This window comes from Trematosphaeria pertusa, assembly GCF_010094035.1.
Source record: "Trematosphaeria pertusa strain CBS 122368 unplaced genomic scaffold BU26scaffold_24, whole genome shotgun sequence".
NCBI lineage: Eukaryota > Fungi > Ascomycota > Dothideomycetes > Pleosporales > Trematosphaeriaceae > Trematosphaeria > Trematosphaeria pertusa.
Genome location: NW_022987235.1, coordinates 116,174 through 136,538, shown reverse-complemented (window position 1 = coordinate 136,538; position 20,365 = coordinate 116,174). Strand labels below are relative to the sequence as shown.

General features: G+C 39.4%; 6 protein-coding genes across 6 annotated transcripts; 4 read left to right on the top strand and 2 right to left on the bottom strand.

Moving 5' to 3' along the window:
* The first annotated feature begins 6 nt into the window (after nt 1-6).
* Nucleotides 7-502, top strand: BU26DRAFT_176501 (uncharacterized protein). Its single transcript, XM_033820339.1, has one exon. The coding sequence runs from the start codon at nt 190-192 to the stop codon at nt 466-468; it is 279 nt and encodes a 92-aa protein (XP_033676343.1). The 5' UTR covers nt 7-189; the 3' UTR covers nt 469-502.
* Nucleotides 503-1,243: 741 nt separating this feature from the next.
* BU26DRAFT_525176 (dynein regulator) lies at nt 1,244-3,489 on the top strand. Its single transcript, XM_033830444.1, has 3 exons — nt 1,244-1,588; nt 1,657-1,825; nt 1,912-3,489. The coding sequence occupies exons 1-3, from the start codon at nt 1,551-1,553 to the stop codon at nt 3,109-3,111; spliced, it is 1,407 nt and encodes a 468-aa protein (XP_033676342.1). The 5' UTR covers nt 1,244-1,550; the 3' UTR covers nt 3,112-3,489.
* Nucleotides 3,490-4,341: 852 nt separating this feature from the next.
* BU26DRAFT_544449 (uncharacterized protein) lies at nt 4,342-5,636 on the bottom strand. The gene is made up of 3 exons (XM_033831739.1): nt 5,327-5,636; nt 4,785-5,274; nt 4,342-4,732 (listed from the first exon to the last, which is right to left on the bottom strand). Exons 1-3 carry the CDS (start codon nt 5,596-5,598, stop codon nt 4,385-4,387), a joined length of 1,110 nt encoding a protein of 369 aa, XP_033676341.1. The 5' UTR covers nt 5,599-5,636; the 3' UTR covers nt 4,342-4,384.
* Nucleotides 5,637-14,797: 9,161 nt separating this feature from the next.
* BU26DRAFT_525174 (uncharacterized protein) lies at nt 14,798-15,767 on the bottom strand. The gene is made up of 2 exons (XM_033830443.1): nt 15,455-15,767; nt 14,798-15,392 (listed from the first exon to the last, which is right to left on the bottom strand). Exons 1-2 carry the CDS (start codon nt 15,739-15,741, stop codon nt 15,110-15,112), a joined length of 570 nt encoding a protein of 189 aa, XP_033676340.1. The 5' UTR covers nt 15,742-15,767; the 3' UTR covers nt 14,798-15,109.
* An 868-nt stretch (nt 15,768-16,635) lies between these two features.
* On the top strand, nt 16,636-17,673 carry BU26DRAFT_585811 (uncharacterized protein). Its single transcript, XM_033834644.1, has one exon. It carries the CDS (start codon nt 17,074-17,076, stop codon nt 17,428-17,430), a length of 357 nt encoding a protein of 118 aa, XP_033676339.1. The 5' UTR covers nt 16,636-17,073; the 3' UTR covers nt 17,431-17,673.
* BU26DRAFT_440707 (uncharacterized protein) lies at nt 17,434-17,676 on the top strand (the record flags this gene model as incomplete). Its single annotated transcript, XM_033824411.1, has 1 exon — nt 17,434-17,676. A coding segment is annotated over one exon (243 nt), but the record flags the coding sequence as incomplete, so codon positions are not given.
* Between the last annotated feature and the right edge of the window lie 2,689 nt (nt 17,677-20,365).

Genomic DNA, 20,365 nt, shown 5'->3' with positions numbered 1-20,365 from the left:
TTGCCCGTGTTGCCACCTACAGCGACTCGCCTCGTCGAGCCATCGAGTCGTACTGAATCGAGAAGGCTGAAAACTGACGCGACCGCGTTTGCTCACGTGCCTGTTCGAGCAATCAAAGGCTTGCGCTCGACTTCGGCTGACCATACTAGATGATTATGCTCTGACATTATACCAGCATTCTCGAAAACAATGCCTGCTGAACTTTGCTCCGACTGCGGACAAACAAAGTACAATAAGATAAGAAAAACATCTTGCGACAAATGCCGCGGTACCTATAGGGGTTACTACATCAGTTCTACCGCTAAGACCTGTTCTGGTTCGAATTGCAACGGCGGAGCCAAGAAGAGCGATCCTAATAAAGACTGCGATGAGTGCAAAGGAACGGGCAAGAAACTCACCCGCTGCGAACAACCGGGTTGTATTAATGGTAATATAGAGTATTCATGCCTAGATGATTTCCATAACTAGGAGGTGGGAGCAGCGACAGCTAATCCCCACATGGCACTAAACGTTGATTGGGAAAGGACTCATTAAGTCATGGGATGTCAGTTTCGTTGCTGTTTTGTCTTTCGGGTGGTGGTTCGTCGGTGGGGGTGGTAGGTGCGCTTTTTTCCATTTTAGTTGTGGGTTTCAAAGGCATATCAGCTGTTCCTTCCAAGGCTTCCCAACGGGATATTTAAAGCTGGCCATCAAAATCACTTTTGAATGCGTGACATATTTACTTGCCATCGGTGCTAGTAATCATGTTGGATCCATCGCCAAGCTTCCTAATCGGGCACTAGCGCCACAGAGATTTCTTCGATTTCTCGGAGCCATATACACTCAATACAATACACCTCACCCCAATATGCTGTATTCCTCAATTTCCTACTTCAACAAATCATTCCTGCGCTCCACTCTTGCCATCACTGACCGGAATGCTTGTGAGCCTGACAACAGAAGAGCTGAGGGAAGATCGATAAATGTACGTTTCTCGTCAAAATGCGGAGCGTGAGTGGATGGGCGGAGGAAGGGCAGAGCGGGTCGCGAAAAAATACCCATGCCTTACAGGCAGCAGGGCAACGTGACCGCTCCAAGCGTTGAACTCATTCTAATTCGATCCTGTTGAGAACATTAGCTGGTTGAGGGAAATTTGCTGGTAGTCAAAATGCGCCTTGCACACCGTACGTCATCAGCGCCGAGGAAAGTGGCACGGACCGCCGGATCTCGGAGAAGGAAAAACCTCGAGGCCTTCTCCGCTTAATGTCGATGCCTGAACACGGACGATTGAAACCCATTGATCGCCATCTTCTCTCCTGGCTCATTACTGCCTTTCTAACATCTTGCGATATACGAATTTTCTAGCCCGAGGACGCTCTGCTCCCTCGGCGCTCGCGATCGACGCCTCGACTTCTTCCTCGACACCCCCGTTCACTACCCCTCTCTGCTTGCAGTCGACGGTGATCGTTGCAAGAAGACAACGATTGGAGGAAGTGGCTTCAATAGTGGCTCTAGCCCTTTGGAATCGCACGAGGCCGACTTGGATGCTACCGTCGTAACAATATCCCAGCATGAGTCGTACATTGACGAGTCGGCAAGCTGAAGAGCTGTGCGTACATGCTCTGGTGATGAGGGACGGTGATGAGCTCCAGATCGAAGCTAACGCTCTGCTTCCAGACACAAGTCGATCATAGCATACCTGTCGGCGAATAACCTACCGAACACCGCCGCTGCACTCAGGGCAGAGTTGAGCCTTGGGGAAGATGTCTTCGATACATCTACAGCGAAGAAATACGAAACATTGCTGGAGAGAAAATGGACAAGCGTTGTCCGGTTACAGAAAAAGGCATGTGTGCACAGCAGGTTCTCCGTTCCGTTTACCACATCTGCCCACCGCTGTCACAGCGATGTCTAACCAGCATTCTATCACAGCTAATGGACTTCGAGTCCCGAAACGCGGCACTGCAATCCGAGCTCGATAACGCAACACCTACCTCCCTCTCTAGGCGCAACCAAGACCCTACTTCTTGGCTCCCTCGATCCCCTCCTCGACATTCTTTGGAATTACACCGAGATACTATAAACTGCGTTGCTTTCCATCCAATATTCTCCTCCATTGCCTCCGGCTCCGACGATTACACTATCAAAATATGGGACTGGGAACTTGGCGACCTGGAAAAGACGATCAAAGGCCACACGCGAGCAGTACTGGATGTTGACTATGGCGGCCCAAGAGGTGGTATCCTTCTGGCGTCTTGCAGCTCCGATCTGACTATTAAGCTATGGGATCCGGCAGACGAGTATAAGAACATTCGGACCTTGGTAGGTCACGGTTACAGCGTCAGCGCCATCCGTTTCATACCTTCCGGAGCTGCTGGAGTACCATCATCCGGAAACTTGCTTGTCAGCGCAAGCAGAGACAAGGCACTGAAGATATGGGATGTCACCACTGGGTATTGTGTGAAGACACTACAAGGCCATACCGGCTGGGTACGAGATGTTTACCCTTCGCTTGACGGACGTTTCCTCCTCTCGACCGGGGATGACAAGACTGCTCGATTATGGGATATCTCCGTATCCAACCCAGAAATCAAGCTGACAATGGTTGGTCACGAGCACTTCAATGAATGCTGCGCACTTGCTCCACCTGCCTCGTACCAGTATCTTACATCCTTGACTGGACTGAAGAAGCCCTCACGTACAAGTAGCACGGCAGAGTTTATGGCGACAGGGTCGCGTGACAAGACTATCAAACTCTGGGATGCTCGCGGGACTTGCCTCATGACACTGATAGGCCATGATAACTGGGTTCGGGCGCTCGTTTTTCACCCCGGCGGCAAATATCTCCTTTCGGTGTCGGATGATAGAACGCTACGGTGCTGGGACCTAAGCCAGGAAGGCAAGTGCGTCAAGGTGCTCAGGGACGAGCATGAACGCTTCATCACCTGTCTAAGGTGGGCTCCGGGAATTGTCAAGGATGTACCTGCGGTTTATGGTGGCGCTGCTGAGGGGCAGAATGGCGAAAGCAATGGGACGCCGAAGGGGACTGGAGTGGGTACCCCCGATGTGCAGATCCGCTGCGTTATCGCCACGGGAGGTGTGGATCGGAAGTTGAGGGTCTTCGCGAACTGAGGTCGTAAGAGATGATCCAGAGGAGATGGATCAGACACTTCTACTCTTGGTGTCCTGGCAGATCGTGTCCAGACGGGTCGTACGGAAGCATCAGGAAGAAGACTTTTGCAGAGAAGGGCCGCGGAGGCTGGGGAAGGGAGCTTCCCTACTAGCTCATACCCACTTAAAGGCTGACCAACGTCGACAACGCGGTTTGAAGTGCAGCGGCGCAAGGATTTGCGAGAACGAGGTTGAGCATCCTCGCAAATACCGAAAGGGTGCGCTTACTCTCCCATGCACTGCTTTCACTCGGGGTCTGATGACTGATGGGTCGTATTATAGGTACTTTGAAGATACGACAGAATCAGATAGAACCCTATTCTATGGATGATGTTGATGTTATGGTTTCGGTCCTCTATTGTTGCTCCAAGTTCTGCTCAGGCCCCTCATGAAGAATTCTGGCTTCGCGACAGGAACTCATATCAAGAGGCCAACTCTAAGCTTGTTCACGCCGAAAGGCTCCTTCAAGTGCTCCTTCGGAAACCTGTGATCGACCGGTCATCCAAAGAACTTGTATTCGACTCTGGCAACGTTGAGTTCCAGAATGTCAATTTCACTTGTGGAGACCGGAAACCGCTTTTAAGGGGAATGAGTTTCACTGCAAGACCAGGCGAAACAATCGCATATGTCGGCGAGACCGGTAGCGAAAAATCCACGATACTGAAACTACTCTTCCGGTAATGTTGCGGAAATGGTTCGAACAACCTACATAAGATTGCGAGGTATATTAAGGCAAATAAAAGGTACGAAAGGGAAGACGGTGACTACGATGCAGCTTAGATTGAATGGTGACTGGTGCACTGGCGCAAACGCAAGGACGAGGAAGTGGTATGCAAGTGCCCTCCATAGCTAAGCGAGCACAACGCCACAGCCCGGAGGAGTGACCCAACGCCAACCGTTGTTGTTCTGCATTCTCTATTCGATAGCAGCAGAGGAAGAATCTCACACAATGTGTTGAACCTTTTAAGAGATGATACTGGAGTGAGTGAGTGCTTGTGCGTGTCCGGCGTGCCTTGAGGTTAGAGTTCGGGTATGTGGGTGACCTGAAGCGAGGGCCCACTGCGGAAACTAGATCCAGACACCACGGGCTTCTTGTGGGTCAGATGAGCGGGATCGCAATCAGGGCTCTAGACCGAGATGTGCTTAGATAATGTTAGCTTTTCTGCGCAGCACTAGGGCCCTAGGGACTGGGTCAAGGATGAGATCCTCTAGTCAATTCTGACGAGCTTTTGATTCAGGATGTATCTTCGTAATTCAAGTCCTTGGCTTCCACACGCTTCGCTACTCCCCTCTCTTGTTCCATGTATCGCTCTTCATCACCCGAAGCGATCTCTTCTGGTGGCGTTTCCGACCGCCTTCTCTTATGGACACCAGGAGCAACCGAATGCTTGCCAAGTGATCTCACTTGTTGTATCTTGCTCTCCGCCGCAGCGAGAAATTGGCAAAGTTGTTGACCTGATATGTGTATTTCTCGATTCTGGTCTCCAAGCTCCTTCTGCACTAATTCTTCGTACGCAAAATCACTGAGGCGTAGCCGTAGGCCTGGATGGTCGGTATCGTTCCCTTGATCGTCACGGAACGCCTGGTATCAACGTCAGAATACCAACGATGAGAGAATCGTAGTTGTAGCCTACCTCATCCGCGACCTCGTTCACTACCCGTAGCTCATCTTCAGTAGCAGTGCGGAAAACTCCGGCACGCCACACCGAGAGCGTTGCCTTGCGCGAGTCTTTCTTGCCATACTCAATGTCCAGCCCAACAACAGCCTGTACGCTGGCGTCTGAGTCCAGGAGGTAGTCTTCAGCCAGCCGCTCCAACCTTTTCTTCTTCTGTGAATATGCCACTTCAATGACAACCCCAGGGTATTGTGCACTGTCATGCCAGAAAGACGCGTCTGGCTCGTGTTTAGACTTCCTGCCGGATGAATCGTTCTCGACTGGAAAATATATTTCAGTAGACCGAGCTGGGTTCACTCTCTGGGCAAAAGCTGCCGCATCGTCCGATCCTTCACGGATCGATTTCAGTTGACTAAATACGGCATCCTCGACGCGGGCGATGAACAATTCGTGTACGGCTGTAGGCATGCGAACGACAAGCCGACGACTTTCCGCGGCGTAATCATACCTGCCGACCTCCTTGTTAGCCGCCATGTCCATCGTTTCTCGAGCACACCCACCTTATTTTGTCTTCTACAAAACCCAGCAGCTCCTCGTCTTGGCTGAGCAGATGCTCTATCTTATCGTAATCTCCTTCTGCAAGCTGAAACTCGATCCACGGGCCTTGATTGCTATGCTTTCCGGCCCGAATCTCGCGGAAGAGCGCGATAACGCGAGGGGCTTGCGCGAAGGGCTTCTCGTCGGTCGGCGGCGGGGTCAACGGTTGGTCTGTAAAGCTCGAAGGCGGGGTAATGTTTTGATTTGATTCTTGCTGATTTTGCGATGAAGACATAGCAGTATATTGCACGGCATCGTGGAGTTGCACAGTGGCTGTCGCGAAGACTGATCGCGGTTAAGCAGCTTCGGCGTTTTGGGTTGACTCAGCAACACCGCCACGATCGGCCAAGGCCATGGATCGTGGCTAGTGTATCAGCGCCTTCTAGAACAACACCTTGTTATAAATCCTCTCTATTAACGCTACTAAAAACACTTTGTCTCTACGTAGATAACGTACTTTATTAGCGAACCTTTTATATTACTAAACTCTTTAAAAATACTAAGTCTCTACTAAATACTACTATCTTTATTATAAAGCTTTTTATAAATATCTAATTAACTTTAGATAAATTCTAGATATAGCTTATACTTTAGACTATTTAATAGAATCTAGAGCTAAGCTTATAGTATACTATAGCTCTCTATAATATAAGATAAAAGAAAGTTTATATTTAATATAATAGAATTACTCTAATATACTTTATTAGTAAAAGCTTTATATTAGTAAAAGCTCTATATTACTAAAAGCTCTAAAAATACTAAGCTTTTACTAAATACTATTATCTCTATTATAAAGCTCTCTATAAATATCTAATTAACTTTAGATAAATTCTAGATATAGCTTACGCTTTAGACTATTTAATAGAATCTAGAGCTAAGCTTATAGTATACTATAGCTCTCTATAATATACTATAGAAGAAAGTCTATAGTTAATATAATAGAATTACTCTATAATATAAAAAAATACCTAACTTAATAAAGCTTATAAAGAATAAAGAGTAGATAATAGTTAAGTATATACTTAATCTAGATATATAAGTATTTACTCTCTAGCTTACTACTATTTAAGATATAGCTAATAAGCTACTTACTAAGTAGAGTAAGAATAGTATTAGTTAAATCTAGCTAAACTACTTTATTATATACTATTCTAAGCTTAAAATATAGCTTAATTATAAGTATAACTATTAGAAAGTAAAGAAAAAAAATTCTATAATTATTTAGGTATAGTTTAATCTAGTAGATAATATAAAGATAAAGTATAGTATTATTAATAAAAATATATATAATTTTAATAAATCTAGCTTTATAATAGAAATAATATTATCTTAGATAGTAGTTACTAGCTCTAAGAGATAATTATAACTAAAGAGCTTTTAACTAAATAATTATAAGTAGATTTTAGTAATTATAATAGTAAGAGTAGTAGATAATATATAGATTTTACTATTTTTTATTATTATAGATAAAAACTATCTCTTAGCGTATATTATAGCGTAAATAAAAAATAAGAATTTAAGATATATAATAAGTTATATAATATTAAGCTATAAAGATATAAAGATATAGAGTAGATATTTACTATACTAAGATACTAAAATAGCTAAGATTATATAACTATATAAGTAGGTTAGTACTATAATAGTACCTTTCTTCTAGTATACTATACGTCTTAGATAGTTTATAAAATAATAAAAAATTTAGACTAACTAGTATCTATAGCCTTTTTATCTATTATAGTAAACTTAGCTTATTTAGGTATTAGGTATAGAATCTTAGTAGCGTGTTATTCTAACTCTTTAGGTCTAATACTAGTTACTATATTATAGCGTAGTTCTTCTATTTAATAAGATACTATAGTTCTAGTTACTTATTATAGTAGTCTAGTATTATATTAAACTTCTACTTTTTAGTAAGTTTTTCTATTTTATTTTCTCTTTTAAGAACTTTTTTATAGAAATAATATAACTCTACTTTATTAATTACCTATTAATCTAGAAGCCTTATAGAGGTATACTAGAGGTAGAGTAGTAAGTTATAGAATACTAGAAAGATTTATATATATAATAGAAGTTCTAGTATAACGTACTTTATAAGCAAGCTAGTTATATAAGTAAGCTAGTTACCTTCTCTTAGTAACGAAAATTAATAAAAATTAACCTATTTTTCTTAAATAACTAAGTAAAACCTTAATATCTTTCTATAAAAATTTATATATATATTCTCTATAGTATATTATACCTTATAGTAAAGTTATACTAAGTATATTACGTAATTAAAAAGCTATACATATTTAACTAACTTTTAAGAAAAAATCTAGTTTACTTCTAGTAAGTACTATTATATCTCTATAATAATATATAAAACTTATAGTATATAGTATTTCTAACGTAATAAAGGTTTCTAGAAAACTTCTATAGCGCTAGCTCTTCTAGGTATAGCGTAATAAGAGATAGAAGTTTATAAAAAGTCTTTCTAGAGTTTTCTTCTCTAACTATATATATATATTAATAATCTAGCTATATAAAGTTATATATTATAAGATTATATATACTATAAGCTTTCTAGATATTTAGAAGTAATAAATTTAAGATAGTTTTAGTATAGTTCTATCTTTTTCTACTATACTATAAAAAGGCTTTACTTTTAAATAACTACTTAAAGCTACTATATTATTAGTTAATAAGCTCTATATAGTTTAAGTATACTATAATTTATAAAATTATAAGTTTATATAGCTAGATTAACTAATATATATATAGTTAGAAGAGAAAACTCTAAAGAAGAAATTTTCTAACTTCTATCTCTTATTACGCTATACCTAGAATAGCTAGCGCTATAGAAGTTTTCTAGAAACCTTTATTACGTTATAAATACTATATACTATAAGTTTTATATATTATTATAGAGATATAATAGTACTTACTAGAAGTAAACTAGATTTTTTTTTAAAGTTAGTTAAATACGTATAGCTTTTTAATTACGTAATATATTGTAGTATAACTTTACTATAAGGTGTAATATACTATAGAGAATATATATATACATTTTTATAGAAAGATATTAAGGTTTTACTTAGTTATTTAAGAAAAACAGGTTAATTTTTGTTAATTTTCGTTGCTAAGAGAAGGTAACTAGCTTGCTTATATAACTAGCTCGCTTATAAAGTACGTTATATAATTAGTTATAGATCTTTAATACTTTATATAGCTCTATAAGCTTATTATCTTTCTTTTTTATAGGTTTATTTATCTTTATAATTTATATATTAATATAGATAAAATCTTATATTAAAAATTATAGTATATTTTTATATCTTTTATTTATATAGTATTTATACTAAGTAATAGACTAGATAGCTAGTACTTTTAGTTAGAATAGAATATAGCTAAAGTAGTTAGCTATATTATTAGCTCTAAAGAACTTATATTTTTATATAGTAGATAGGTTTAGTAGTACTAGCTATACTAGCTTAACCTCTAGTCTTAGATAAAAACTATAATTTATAAAGAATAGAGATACTTCTATAGTCTTAGATATAATATTATTTATTATAAACTCTATAAGTAGTAACGTACTTTATTATCGAAAGCCTTATATTATCGAAAGCCTTATATTATCGAAAGCCTTATATTATTAAAAGCCCTACGATTTCTTAGCAACGAAAATTAACAAAAATCGTTTTTCTTAAATAACTAAGTAAAACCTTAATATTTTTCTATAAAAATTTATATATATATTCTCTATAGTATATTACACCTTATAGTAAAGTTGCACTAAGATATATTACGTAATTAAAAAGCTATACGTATTTAACTAACTTTTAGAAAAAATCTAGTTTACTTCTAGTTAGTACTATTATATCTCTATAATAATCTATAAAACTTATAGTATATAGTATTTATAATCTAATAAAGGTTTCTAGAAAACTTCTATAGCGCTAGCTCTTCTAAGTATAGCGTAATAAGAGATAGAAGTTAAAAAAATTTCTTCTTAGAGCCTTCTTCTTCTAACTCTATATAGATATTAATAATCTAGCTATATAAACTTATTATTATATACATTATAGTAGACTTTAACTATATAGAGCTTATTACCTAATAATATAGTAGCTTTAAGTAGTTATTTAAAAGTAAAGTGTTTTTAGTAGTATAGTATAGAAAGATAGAAAGATACTAAAACTATTTTAAAATTATTACTTCTAAATATATAGAAGGCTTATAGTATATATAATCTTATAATATATAACTTTATATAGCTAGATTATTAATATATATATATAGTTAGAGAAGAAAACTCTAGAAAGACTTTTTATAAACTTCTATCTCTTATTACGCTATACCTAGAAGAGCTAGCGCTATAGAAGTTTTCTAGAAACCTTTATTAGATTATAAATACTATATACTATAAGTTTTATAGATTATTATAGAGAGATAATAGTACTAACTAGAAGTAAACTAGATTTTTTCTAAAAGTTAGTTAAATACGTATAGCTTTTTAATTACGTAATATATCTTAGTGCAACTTTACCATAAGGTGTAATATACTATAGAGAATATATATATAAATTTTTATAGAAAAATATTAAGGTTTTACTTAGTTATTTAAGACAAACGATTTTTAATAATTTTCGTTGCTAAGAAATCGTAAGGCTTTCGATAATATAAGACTTTCGATAATAAAGTACGTTAGCTATTATATCTAATTATCTTAGTAGAAGTTTATAAAAGCCTAAAGATATACTTTAATAAAGCTATTAACTTACTCTATTTATCTATCTATCTCTAGATAGAATAAAGATAAGCGTTTAAGTATAACTTCTAAGTAAATAGAAAGCTACGTCTAGAACTAAGAAATAAACTATATACTATAATTAGAAATAATATTATTAGAGTAGCTATAGAGTAAGTAAATTTATAAAATAAATATATTAGTTAGCTTCTTTATATTAATTCTTATTATAGAGATAAGATAGCGTATTTTTATAAGTTAATAGACTACTATAAGAATATATTTATATTTTTAACTATATAACTTATACTTAAGTAGTAGAGTAATATAATTAACTAATATATTAAACTATATCTAGAATAGAACTAGTAGTAGTTTTAGAAAGCTTTAGAGTAAGAGTCTAGATACTTTTATTCTTACGTATATAGTATAGGCTTATATATATATCTTAATATTATAGAAGATTTATAGCTACTAGTAATTATAGTAGATAAGATCTATAGTTTTAACCTATCTAGAGTAGCTAGTAGAGCTAGTATTATAGATATAGTATAAGATCTACGTATATTGTTTATTATTTAGTAGTATAAATATATAATCTCTATACTAAATATAGTTTTATTAGACTCTATAGTTAAGTATTAGAACCTAGAGAAGACTTTAAAGGTATTTTAGCTAGCGCTTTACTAATAGGTTCTCTAGCATAGTAATTATTTTCTATACTAGATCTAATATCTTATATATAGTCTATAATAGGTTATTAATTAGTTTATCTATAGCTAGTAGAATAAGTACTACTACTTCTAGTAGAGTATTTTAAAGAAGCTCTATAAGAACCTTCTTATTAAATCTTTTAGATAGTAGTATTATCTATATCTAGTTTTTAACATAGTTATTAGTAAGGTTATTCTTAGTAGGTTAGTCGCCTAGTATATAACTTAATGCGTCTAGTCTAACTACTTTACTCTCTAGGTAATATATAATATAGAAGTTAAATTATAAGAGAAATTTAGACTAGTAGACTTATCTCTAGAAGAGTACCTTTATTATAGTAAAGTATTTAAGATTCTTATAATCTATAATAATCTTAAATAGTTTAGTAGTTTCTTATAACTTAGAGTACTACTTCTCTAAGAACTTTATAATAGTAAGAAGTTTTTTATTATAGATCTTATAGTTATACTTAGTAGCGCTATACTTACTTAAGAAGTATATAATAGAGTAGAGTACGCTAGTATTATTATACTATAAGAGTATACTCTCTAATATCTAGTTAGAGATATCTATTTTAAGAATTATTTTTTTTATATAGTTATATATTACTAGTACTAGAGCTATTATAAATAATATCTTTATAGTCTTAAAGACTTATATATACTTATCTATCTAGATCTATAATATATCTTTATATAATAGCTTATTTAGTAGTTAATATATCTTAGAGAAGTCTTAAATAAAACGTTAATAAAAGTTAGAGAAGCTAAAAAACTTCTATAGATTCTTTAGGTATAGAGACGTTATCTATATATAAATAGTCTAGACTTTCTCTAAATCTATATAGATTCTTTCTAGAGAGATAATAAGACTAAGATATTTTATTTTAGTAACCTTAAATTTATACTTCTTAATATTAATTTAGAGGTCTATATTAATAAGCTATTAGACTACGTCTTAGATATATTATTAGTATTTCTTTTTATTTATAAAGTAGATAAAAACGTTATTAAGGTATATAGTATACGTATAGTCTAGAAGATTATAAAGCGTATAGTTAATATAGTTCTAGAATAAGACTAGCGTATTATAGAGGCTAAATAGTATAACTAGTAATTTAAAGAGTCTAGATTAGATAATAAAGGCTATTTTCTATTTATAGTCTTCTATAATTTTTAGCTTAGTAAATATAGTAATAATATTAAGCTTAGTATACACCTTAGTATTATATAGAGTATTAAGCGTTTTTCTAATTAATAGAAGTAGATATTAGTTCTTTATAGTTATATTATTAAGTTCTTAATAGTCTTAATAGATACGTATCTCTCTACCTAGTTTTACTACTAGAAGTAGAGGTATAGTATAATATAAATAAGATTTATATATAAAGCTCTTATCTAGGTTTTTATCTAGCTATTTTCTAATAACTTTTAATTTCTTAGTAGAGAAGAGCCTATTCTTCTAATATAGTAGCTTCTTTTCTAGAATAATATTAATCTTATAGTTCTAAGCTCTTATTAGTAATAGCTTATTAGCTTTCTAGAGAAGAAATTCTACTAGCTTATTCTATAGCTATTCTAGTAGCCTCTTTCTAAGTTCTAACTTAGAAAGAGGCTTTTTATCTTCTAGAAATTTATTAATATTTATTTACTTAAGGCTATAGAGGTAAATAGCTTATTAGTAATTATCTATAAAATTATAGAATTAGCTAGAGAATTTACTATATAATTAATTACTAATATATTCTAATAGAATATTAAAATACTTAGCTTTAGTAAGACTAAGAAGTATATTACCTTTCTCTTACTTACTTTCTTAGACTATCTTATTTAGGTTATCTTATATAACCTAAATAGCCTAAATAGCTAGCTACTTATAGAATTAGATAAAATTTATAACTTTAGAGAGATAAATATCTTCTATTTTAAGTACTTTATATAGTCTACTTATTAGTTCTAGAACTAGAATACTAAGCTATAGTTATAGTTTTTTTCTAATCTATACTATAGAGAGCTAGATACCTTCTACTTTTTAGGCTAGTATTTTCTTTATAGAGTATATATTTCTAATTATTATACTATAGTATTTAGATATTCTACCTTTATCTACTCTAGAATTATAGGTATAGTAGTATAGGTAGCCTAGTATAAGCTTAGGTAGAATTTCTAGTAGTTAGCTTTCTCTATTTATATTCTTCTTTTATATATCTTTAGATATATCTTTATATAATAGTATAATATAGTTTAATCTAGAAGTACTATTAGTTTTTATAGAAAGATCTTATATAATTAATTATAACTACTTAGTTTATTTATAACTTACTAGAAAGAGTAGTTTTTTATCTAGAATAGAGACGTAGTTCTCTATAGCTAGCGAAGAATCTAGAGGTATAAGCGTAATTAGAGATAGAAGCTATATAGAGTAGGTAGTAAGAATCTTACTAGACGCTTAGTATTATAGTACTATAGGTACTAGTCTACTATTAGAACTATAGTACGCTATATAGTACTAAAAGATAAAAGTTATAAATATAGAGATCTAATTAATAGCTAGATTATATTACTATAACTATAGAAAACTAAGAATAATTAGTATATTAGTAGCTAGCTTTATAATATAGAGTATATAATACTTATAGTAGTTACTAATAGATATAGATATAATATAGTAGTATATAAGTATATTACTTATATATCTATTTATAAGTAGTAAGAGTCTAGAGAATAGTATAGTATATAATAGAATATTATATTACTAAACTAGAGAGTAGTTAATAAAGCTATAGTCTAAATAGCTACTATTAATAAGACTTTATATAGTAATAGGTAAATACGTAAAATAGAGTAATATATAAATAAGTAGTAATTTACTATCTATAGATCTAAGCTAGAGAGAACTCTTTTTACTAAGAATTATCTATATCTAGTAAGATTATTATTTATATATACTCTTTTTAGACTTCTAGCTATAACTATAGTTAAAGACTAGTTATTTTTTATACTACTATAGTTAGAAGTACTTATAAATAAAGAAATTAATTTAGTAGATATACTTATAGTACTAGAAAATAAGCTAGTAAGAGTAGAAGAAACTTTACCTTTAATATAGTCTTTACTCTTATTACTTATAGAATAGTTAAAGAATAAGTTAGTATTCTAGTTTTAGTTATAGCTATCTTAGCTATTATAGCTACTCTAGCTAAACCTAGTATTATATTTACTATAGAGATATCTATAGTTATTAAATAGTTATAGATTCTATAACTATTATATATATAATTAAGAGAATAACTAGAGCTAGCTACTCTACTTTATATTATTCTTATACTTTTTCTTATAATTAGTCTTATTATATTCTAGTTTTCTATAATAAAAATAAAAGTCTTTCTATATATATTCTTCTTATAATAGACGTATAGCGTCTAACTATATAGCGTCTAGATCTAAAATAGACTAAGTCTATATAGTTACTAGAAGTAGCGTACTTATATTTATATACGTCTACTTTAAGCGTCTCTTATTATATAGTAAGGTATAAGTAGAGTAATTATAATTAGGTTTATAGAATACTAGTAAAACTTTAATTCTCGATTTAGACGAAAAAATTACCCGATTTAAATTAGCAGAATTCTCTAATTTGGACGAAAAAATTACCTAATTAGGGACTTCGACGTTCTGCCGAAAAGTGATCGGGTGCGATCGGAATCGGGTGCGATCGGGTACAATTAATCAGCCAATCAGCTAGCCAGCCAGCCAGCCAGCCAGCAGCTTGCCCACGCCTGATCCACAACCACGCCCTGCGCCGCGCTCGCTCAGCTTTGTATGGCCGTCGCATGTATTTCTGAGCGATCCTAGCGCAATACGCAGTAATAATACGGCGCTGGCGGGCGTTGCGGGTGCCTGCAGAGAGCTCTCAGGTGCCTGAGGCGCTGGCGGCGCGGATCAGCAAGTCGGGGATCGGTGATTCAGTATTAGTTCGGGTATCAGTTGCCAGCTTTACTATATACGGCTAGCGTGTACGGCCGCCAATCAGAGCCTGCTGCAGCCCCACAAGCCACTGCAGAGCGCCCCAGCCACAGAACATCAAATCCAGACTACTCGCAACACGACGACATCTGTGCAGGCGCCAAAGGTTTGCATGGACCATGTGCTCCGTACCCAATGCTATTCGAGTTAACTACCTAAAGAGGCCCCTCTTTCGCCAGTCTCCTTCCGTCGCCACCCAAATCCCTAACTCTAGCCCAATGCTAGTGCTAACAAACAATGCCTCGCCCTAAACGCCAGCAAGTATGCCGCAGAGCTTAGACAGCCGAGGTATTGTAGCGAATGAACCCCCCCACCGCTCTCTTGAGCCTCGACCTGCGCTGGGCGAGGCTCCCGCCAGTACTCTGCTCCAAATGACGGAGCAAGTCGTTGACTTGTCTAGTGTCTAACTGGTTGATGTCCTCGATGCGGGAGGGGAAGTGCGGGATAACTTGTAGCTGGGCATTGGCGGCTGTTGACGAATAGAGCGGCGTGAGGTCCTCAGCGACGTTGCCAGCGATATTGTAGCTGTTCTCGAGGCGGGCTTGGTTGTTCAGCTGGCTATGTGGGTTTTATGTTAGCCACCATGTCTGCGAGGGTTCGAAAGGGTATTCTTCACGTACTGCACCTCGACACGACGGAACCCGCGGTCAAGCCGCTCCTCCATGCGGTCGAGTCGTTCAATAATGCGGTCGAGTCGTTCAATAATGCGCCGCAACAAAGTCACGATCTCGTTGTAGCCTCGCAGAGTTGGCAAATTCTGGCAGTTTCGAGTTCGTATCACCAAGGTGAAAGTGTTGGCCGTCTCCTCGCAACCGGCTGCCATGACGGCGAACTCAGGCTGCGGACTAAGAGCAGCATTAGCCATGGCGGCGAGGTTAGGCTGCGGATTGAGAGCAACATTGGCCATGGTTGGTGGTGCACAGAGAGGATGAGGTGGTAAGAGTTTGATGATGGTTGAAGAATTGGTGATGGTTGAAGAATTGGTAATAAATAAAGAATTATTCGACTCGCGGGCTAAAACGCTTGGCGGCGTTGCCCCGCCGACTAGTGCGACCAGACCGGGCAACAAACAAGTAAGGCTTGATAACTTGTTTGGCTTGATTTGTTTAAACAAATCAAGCCAAACAAGCTGCCGCAGCCGATTTTATCAAACAAACAAGCTAGAAGGCAATGATTTGTTTGGCTTGACTTGTTTCGCAGCTGTAAATATGTGAGGCTGTATAGATTTGCCGTATATACAATTTCCGTGATTTCTGTGGTGTTGAGTATCTGAGCTCTAGGATCCCTGTGCTCTGATTGGCTCACTCTATCGCACTAGTCCAAAGTAAGTTAACTCTGACGCGCCAAACATTTCCGTCAACATCAACCACCCTACGCGCCCTCACCTTCAACACCACCTTTTCTATCAATTATCGCCCTGCGGCTATCGCTAAAGCCCTTAGAAAGCATGAACGCTAACCTCTCGCAAGTATTCTCGCAGCGTATTGAAAACGCGGGCTCACCGAAAGCGGCGGGGGCTGTATTGGCTCTGCAATATTGCCGCCCCCACAGAGCCACCGGACGCCTCTACGCCGTCAACCTTGCTACTGCTACGATAGCTCCACGCCTGCAGGAGAACAAGAGAGACCATAGCTTTGATAAATACAGCAAGGTCAACTTCAAATTAGGGCGCAGGCAGGCCATTCTAGCAACCTGTCGAGAAAACAACGGCCTTAAAGTCCCTCGGAAAGTAGCAAATATCCTAGCAGGAGGCTTCTCCCGAGAGAGCTTTCTAAGCGAGTTACGACTTTGCCCTCTGGAGGTCCCATACTAGCCTCCGGCACCACATTATCGACGAATACGAAGCGTACTTGCCCTCCGTTTTCAACCGATCCCGATCGCCTATACATATCTCATTCGATAATTAGACTTCAACAGGCGGCAAAAGAGCGCTCACTGGAATGTGTGTACACCATCTAGACTCTGTTGGGCACTACTTGGCCAGCACTCGGGCGATAATATTGCCTCTATCGTGGAAAATACGCACCAAGCTTTCAAGATAACCCCACAACGCATTGGCTACTTCGTCCTCGATAATGCCACTAATAACGACACTGGCCAAAAAGTACGACTTCAACGCCCGCAATCGGCGACTACGCTGCTCCTGCCATATAGGTAACCTCGGTGCGCAACAGGTTATATATGGCAGGGATCGCGACGCTTTCGATAACTCTGAGGAGAATATTCAGGATAGAGCTTCATGGAGGAGTGGCGGAGAGCTGGCCCTCTAGAGGTCCTGCTTGACGTCATCTCATCTATATGTACTCCGCAAGCTCGCCAGCTCCTAGAGGACTTTCAGAGAGACTCTAATAGTCGCTCTGGGGACCCTACGGCCACTATACTTAAACTGGTAAAGCCCGTCAAGACTCGCTGGAACTCCTACTACGATTGCTTTGCCAGGGCGATAAAGCTACGTAACGCCCTCGACGATTACGTGGCATATAAGACTAATGAGTATCAACGAGAGGCAGCCAAACGCCGTTACAGAGTCGACGACGACTCTAGGAAAAAGCCACGACTGTTTATCGAGGAGAGCTGCCTTACTAGAAAGGACTAGGTAACCATCTCCGAGTATATACAGCTCCTGTCGCCCTTTAAAGAAGCCACTTCCTTTCTTAAAGGCAGGGGGAAAGCCGGCACTTCTAGAGCTATATACGAAGTTCTCGTGACCTTTGATTGGCTAGTTAACCAGCTCACGAATATTACCGGGAGGCACGCCGACGTCGATTTCAACGATTCTGATGCCCCTGAGGGTCACATGAAAATCAAATGTCAACTAGCTCTTACGAAAATCTCCGACTAAGTTTACTACGCCAGAGGATGGTTCGGTAGCTGGAAAGCTGAGCCAGCTCTCCTGAGGGCCACTCATCGGCTGCTTAGCTGAACAGTGCCCCCTGCTCTCACGCGTCGCCCTCAATACACTGAGTATACGGACCTTCTCAGGGCTCGGGGACCTCGTTGAAGTACGACGTCTCAGCCTACGGAGCTGGAAGCGCCTTGGCTTGAAGCCTCGCAAAAGCTTCTCAGGGGACGACGGCACGTGACCGTTTTATTCACGCGCTACGCTTTTCAAGCTATAAATAAGCCAATCAAACAAGCCGGAGCGTGATCCTTGGAGTTGTAGGCGTACTCCGCGAGTGGTAACAGCTCACACCAGTTGTCCTGCTGGTAGTTCACGTACATACGTAAGAACGTTTCCAGCTCCTGGTTTTGCCGCTCCGTCTGGCCATCTGTTTGAGGATGAAAAGCGGTGCTCATGCGACGCTCTATCTTCAAGTGGTAACAGATGTCGCTCCAGAACTCACTCGTGAAGACAGAGCCTCGATCCGTGATCAAGGAGTTTGTTGGCAGTGATCTTCTTGGTCACGGGAAGGTACCGTACATACTTCGCAAAACGGTCGACGAGGACTAGGACCGAGTCATAGGTGTTCCCTTGAGAATCCTTTGACTCCGGAAGGTCCGTGATGAAGTCGAGCGAGAAATCGCGCCACGGCTCTGTCGGCGGGGGGATTGATTCCAGCATACCCCAGGGCTTGTGACGGCGTACCTTGTTTGTCTGGCAAAGGGCGCAGCGGGAGACGTACTCCTTCACATCGCTGCGTAGGCCCTTCTAGTGGTACTTGCGCCGCAGGAGATCGATCGTTTTGTCGATTCCATAGTGCCCACCGAGCGGGTCGTCGTGGTTGTTCGACAGTAAGGTCTGCCGAAGGGCTTTATCGTCGGGAATCCACACTTTCCCGGCCCTTCGAAGGATACCCTGAGGATCAATCCTCCAGTGAGGGTCACCTTTGGGCGCGTTCCCTTGGGCCCTCTTTTCCGCGAGGAGTGCTTTCGCGCGATAGGCCACATCGCGTTCCTGCGCCTCTCCGAGGTACTTGAGGAAGGGTTCCGGATCGTCTTGATCAAACGCGCAAGTGCCTTGCAGGGCTGCCACTGCAAGTTTTCGCGACGCGCAGGTTGGGTAGGCGACGTGGTCCCGAAGGAAGACACTTATAACGTCGAAACCTTCTGGTCGCTCTCCGGGCTCAACGTCTCCAACAGATTCTTCTGTGGATAGGGAGGAGCGAGTTGAGTGATGCGGCGATCCTCGTCGCGCAGTGCTGAGTCGCACGCTGTCTCACTGCCAGCGTATGGAGCCGTGGACTTCCGGAGAGTCCACACCCGGAGTTTGTTTTGGAGTGTAGGGAGCATGACATTGCGAAGCGATTTCGCCTCCCCCATCTGAAAGCCGTCGGCGTAATCAGGTCTCCGTGACGGTGCGTCTGCTGGGTTTGACGCGCCTGGTTTGTACTCGATTTCGAAATCAAATCGAGCTAGCTCCTCTGCCCAGCGAGCTTGCTTGGGCGTGAGCTCCTTCGTTGTCATGAAGTACTTCAAATTGTTGTGGTCGGTGAGCACCCGGATCGTGTCCGGAGAGTACTCGAGGTAGTGTCGCCACTGTTTGAAGCTTTCCACTATGGCGCACAGCTCCTTATCGTGAGTGTGCCAGCGGACTTGCGGACCAACAAATTTACGACTCCAGAAAGCGACAGGCTTCCAGTGTTGTTCCGTAGCCTTTCCGGAGCTCTGGGGCTGCAGTATGATTGCGGCCATCGCGAACTCGGAGGCGTCTGTCAGAACCATCACTGGCTTCGTGGGGTCGAAGTGCTGGAGGACGGGAGCCTTCGTGAAGAGCTCCCGTAGGTGGAGGAAGGCGTCGCGCACGCTATCGGGCCAACTCCACTCCTTATACCACCTGGTTGGACCTTTTGTGTTCTTCTTGGACTTCGGCTTCTGAGCGGTCTTATCGGCACCCAGCCGGTCCTGTGGCGGGGACTAGGCGGAGACCATATGCTCCAGAAGCGGGCGAACTATTTCCGAGTAGTTGTGAACAAACCGTCGGTAGAAGTTTGCGAAGCCAAGGAAGACGCGGAAGCTCTTGGGCTCCGGCCATTCCTTGATTGTCTGAACCCGAACTGGGTCCATGACGACACCCGTGGGTGTCACAATGAAGCCGAGGAATTCCACTGACTTCGTGAAGAAACTGCACTTGGACGCCTTGACGTACAATCCCCAGTCATACAGTCTCTCGAGGACTTCACGCACGTGGCGTTCGTGATCCTCCTCATCCTCAGAATATATGAGGATGTCGTCTAAATAGACGACGCAGGTTCGATCCAACAGGCCCCCTAGGGCTCTGTGGATGTAGGACTGGAAGGTGGCTGGCGCATTGGCTAGGCCAAAGGGCATGACGAGGTACTCGAAGTGCCCGTAACGAGTTTTGAACGCAGTCTTCCACTCGTCCCCCTCCTTGATGCGGAGCCTATGATAGGCGTCGCGCAAGTCCAATTTTGTGAAGACCTTGGCCCTCGAAAGTCGGTCCAGCATCTCACTGACCAGCGGGATGGGATACCGGTTCTTGACCGTGACTTTGTTGAGGCCTCTGTAATCGACACAAAGTCGCAGTGTGCCATCAGCCTTCGGCGCGAAGAGTATCGGTGCACCCGCTGGGG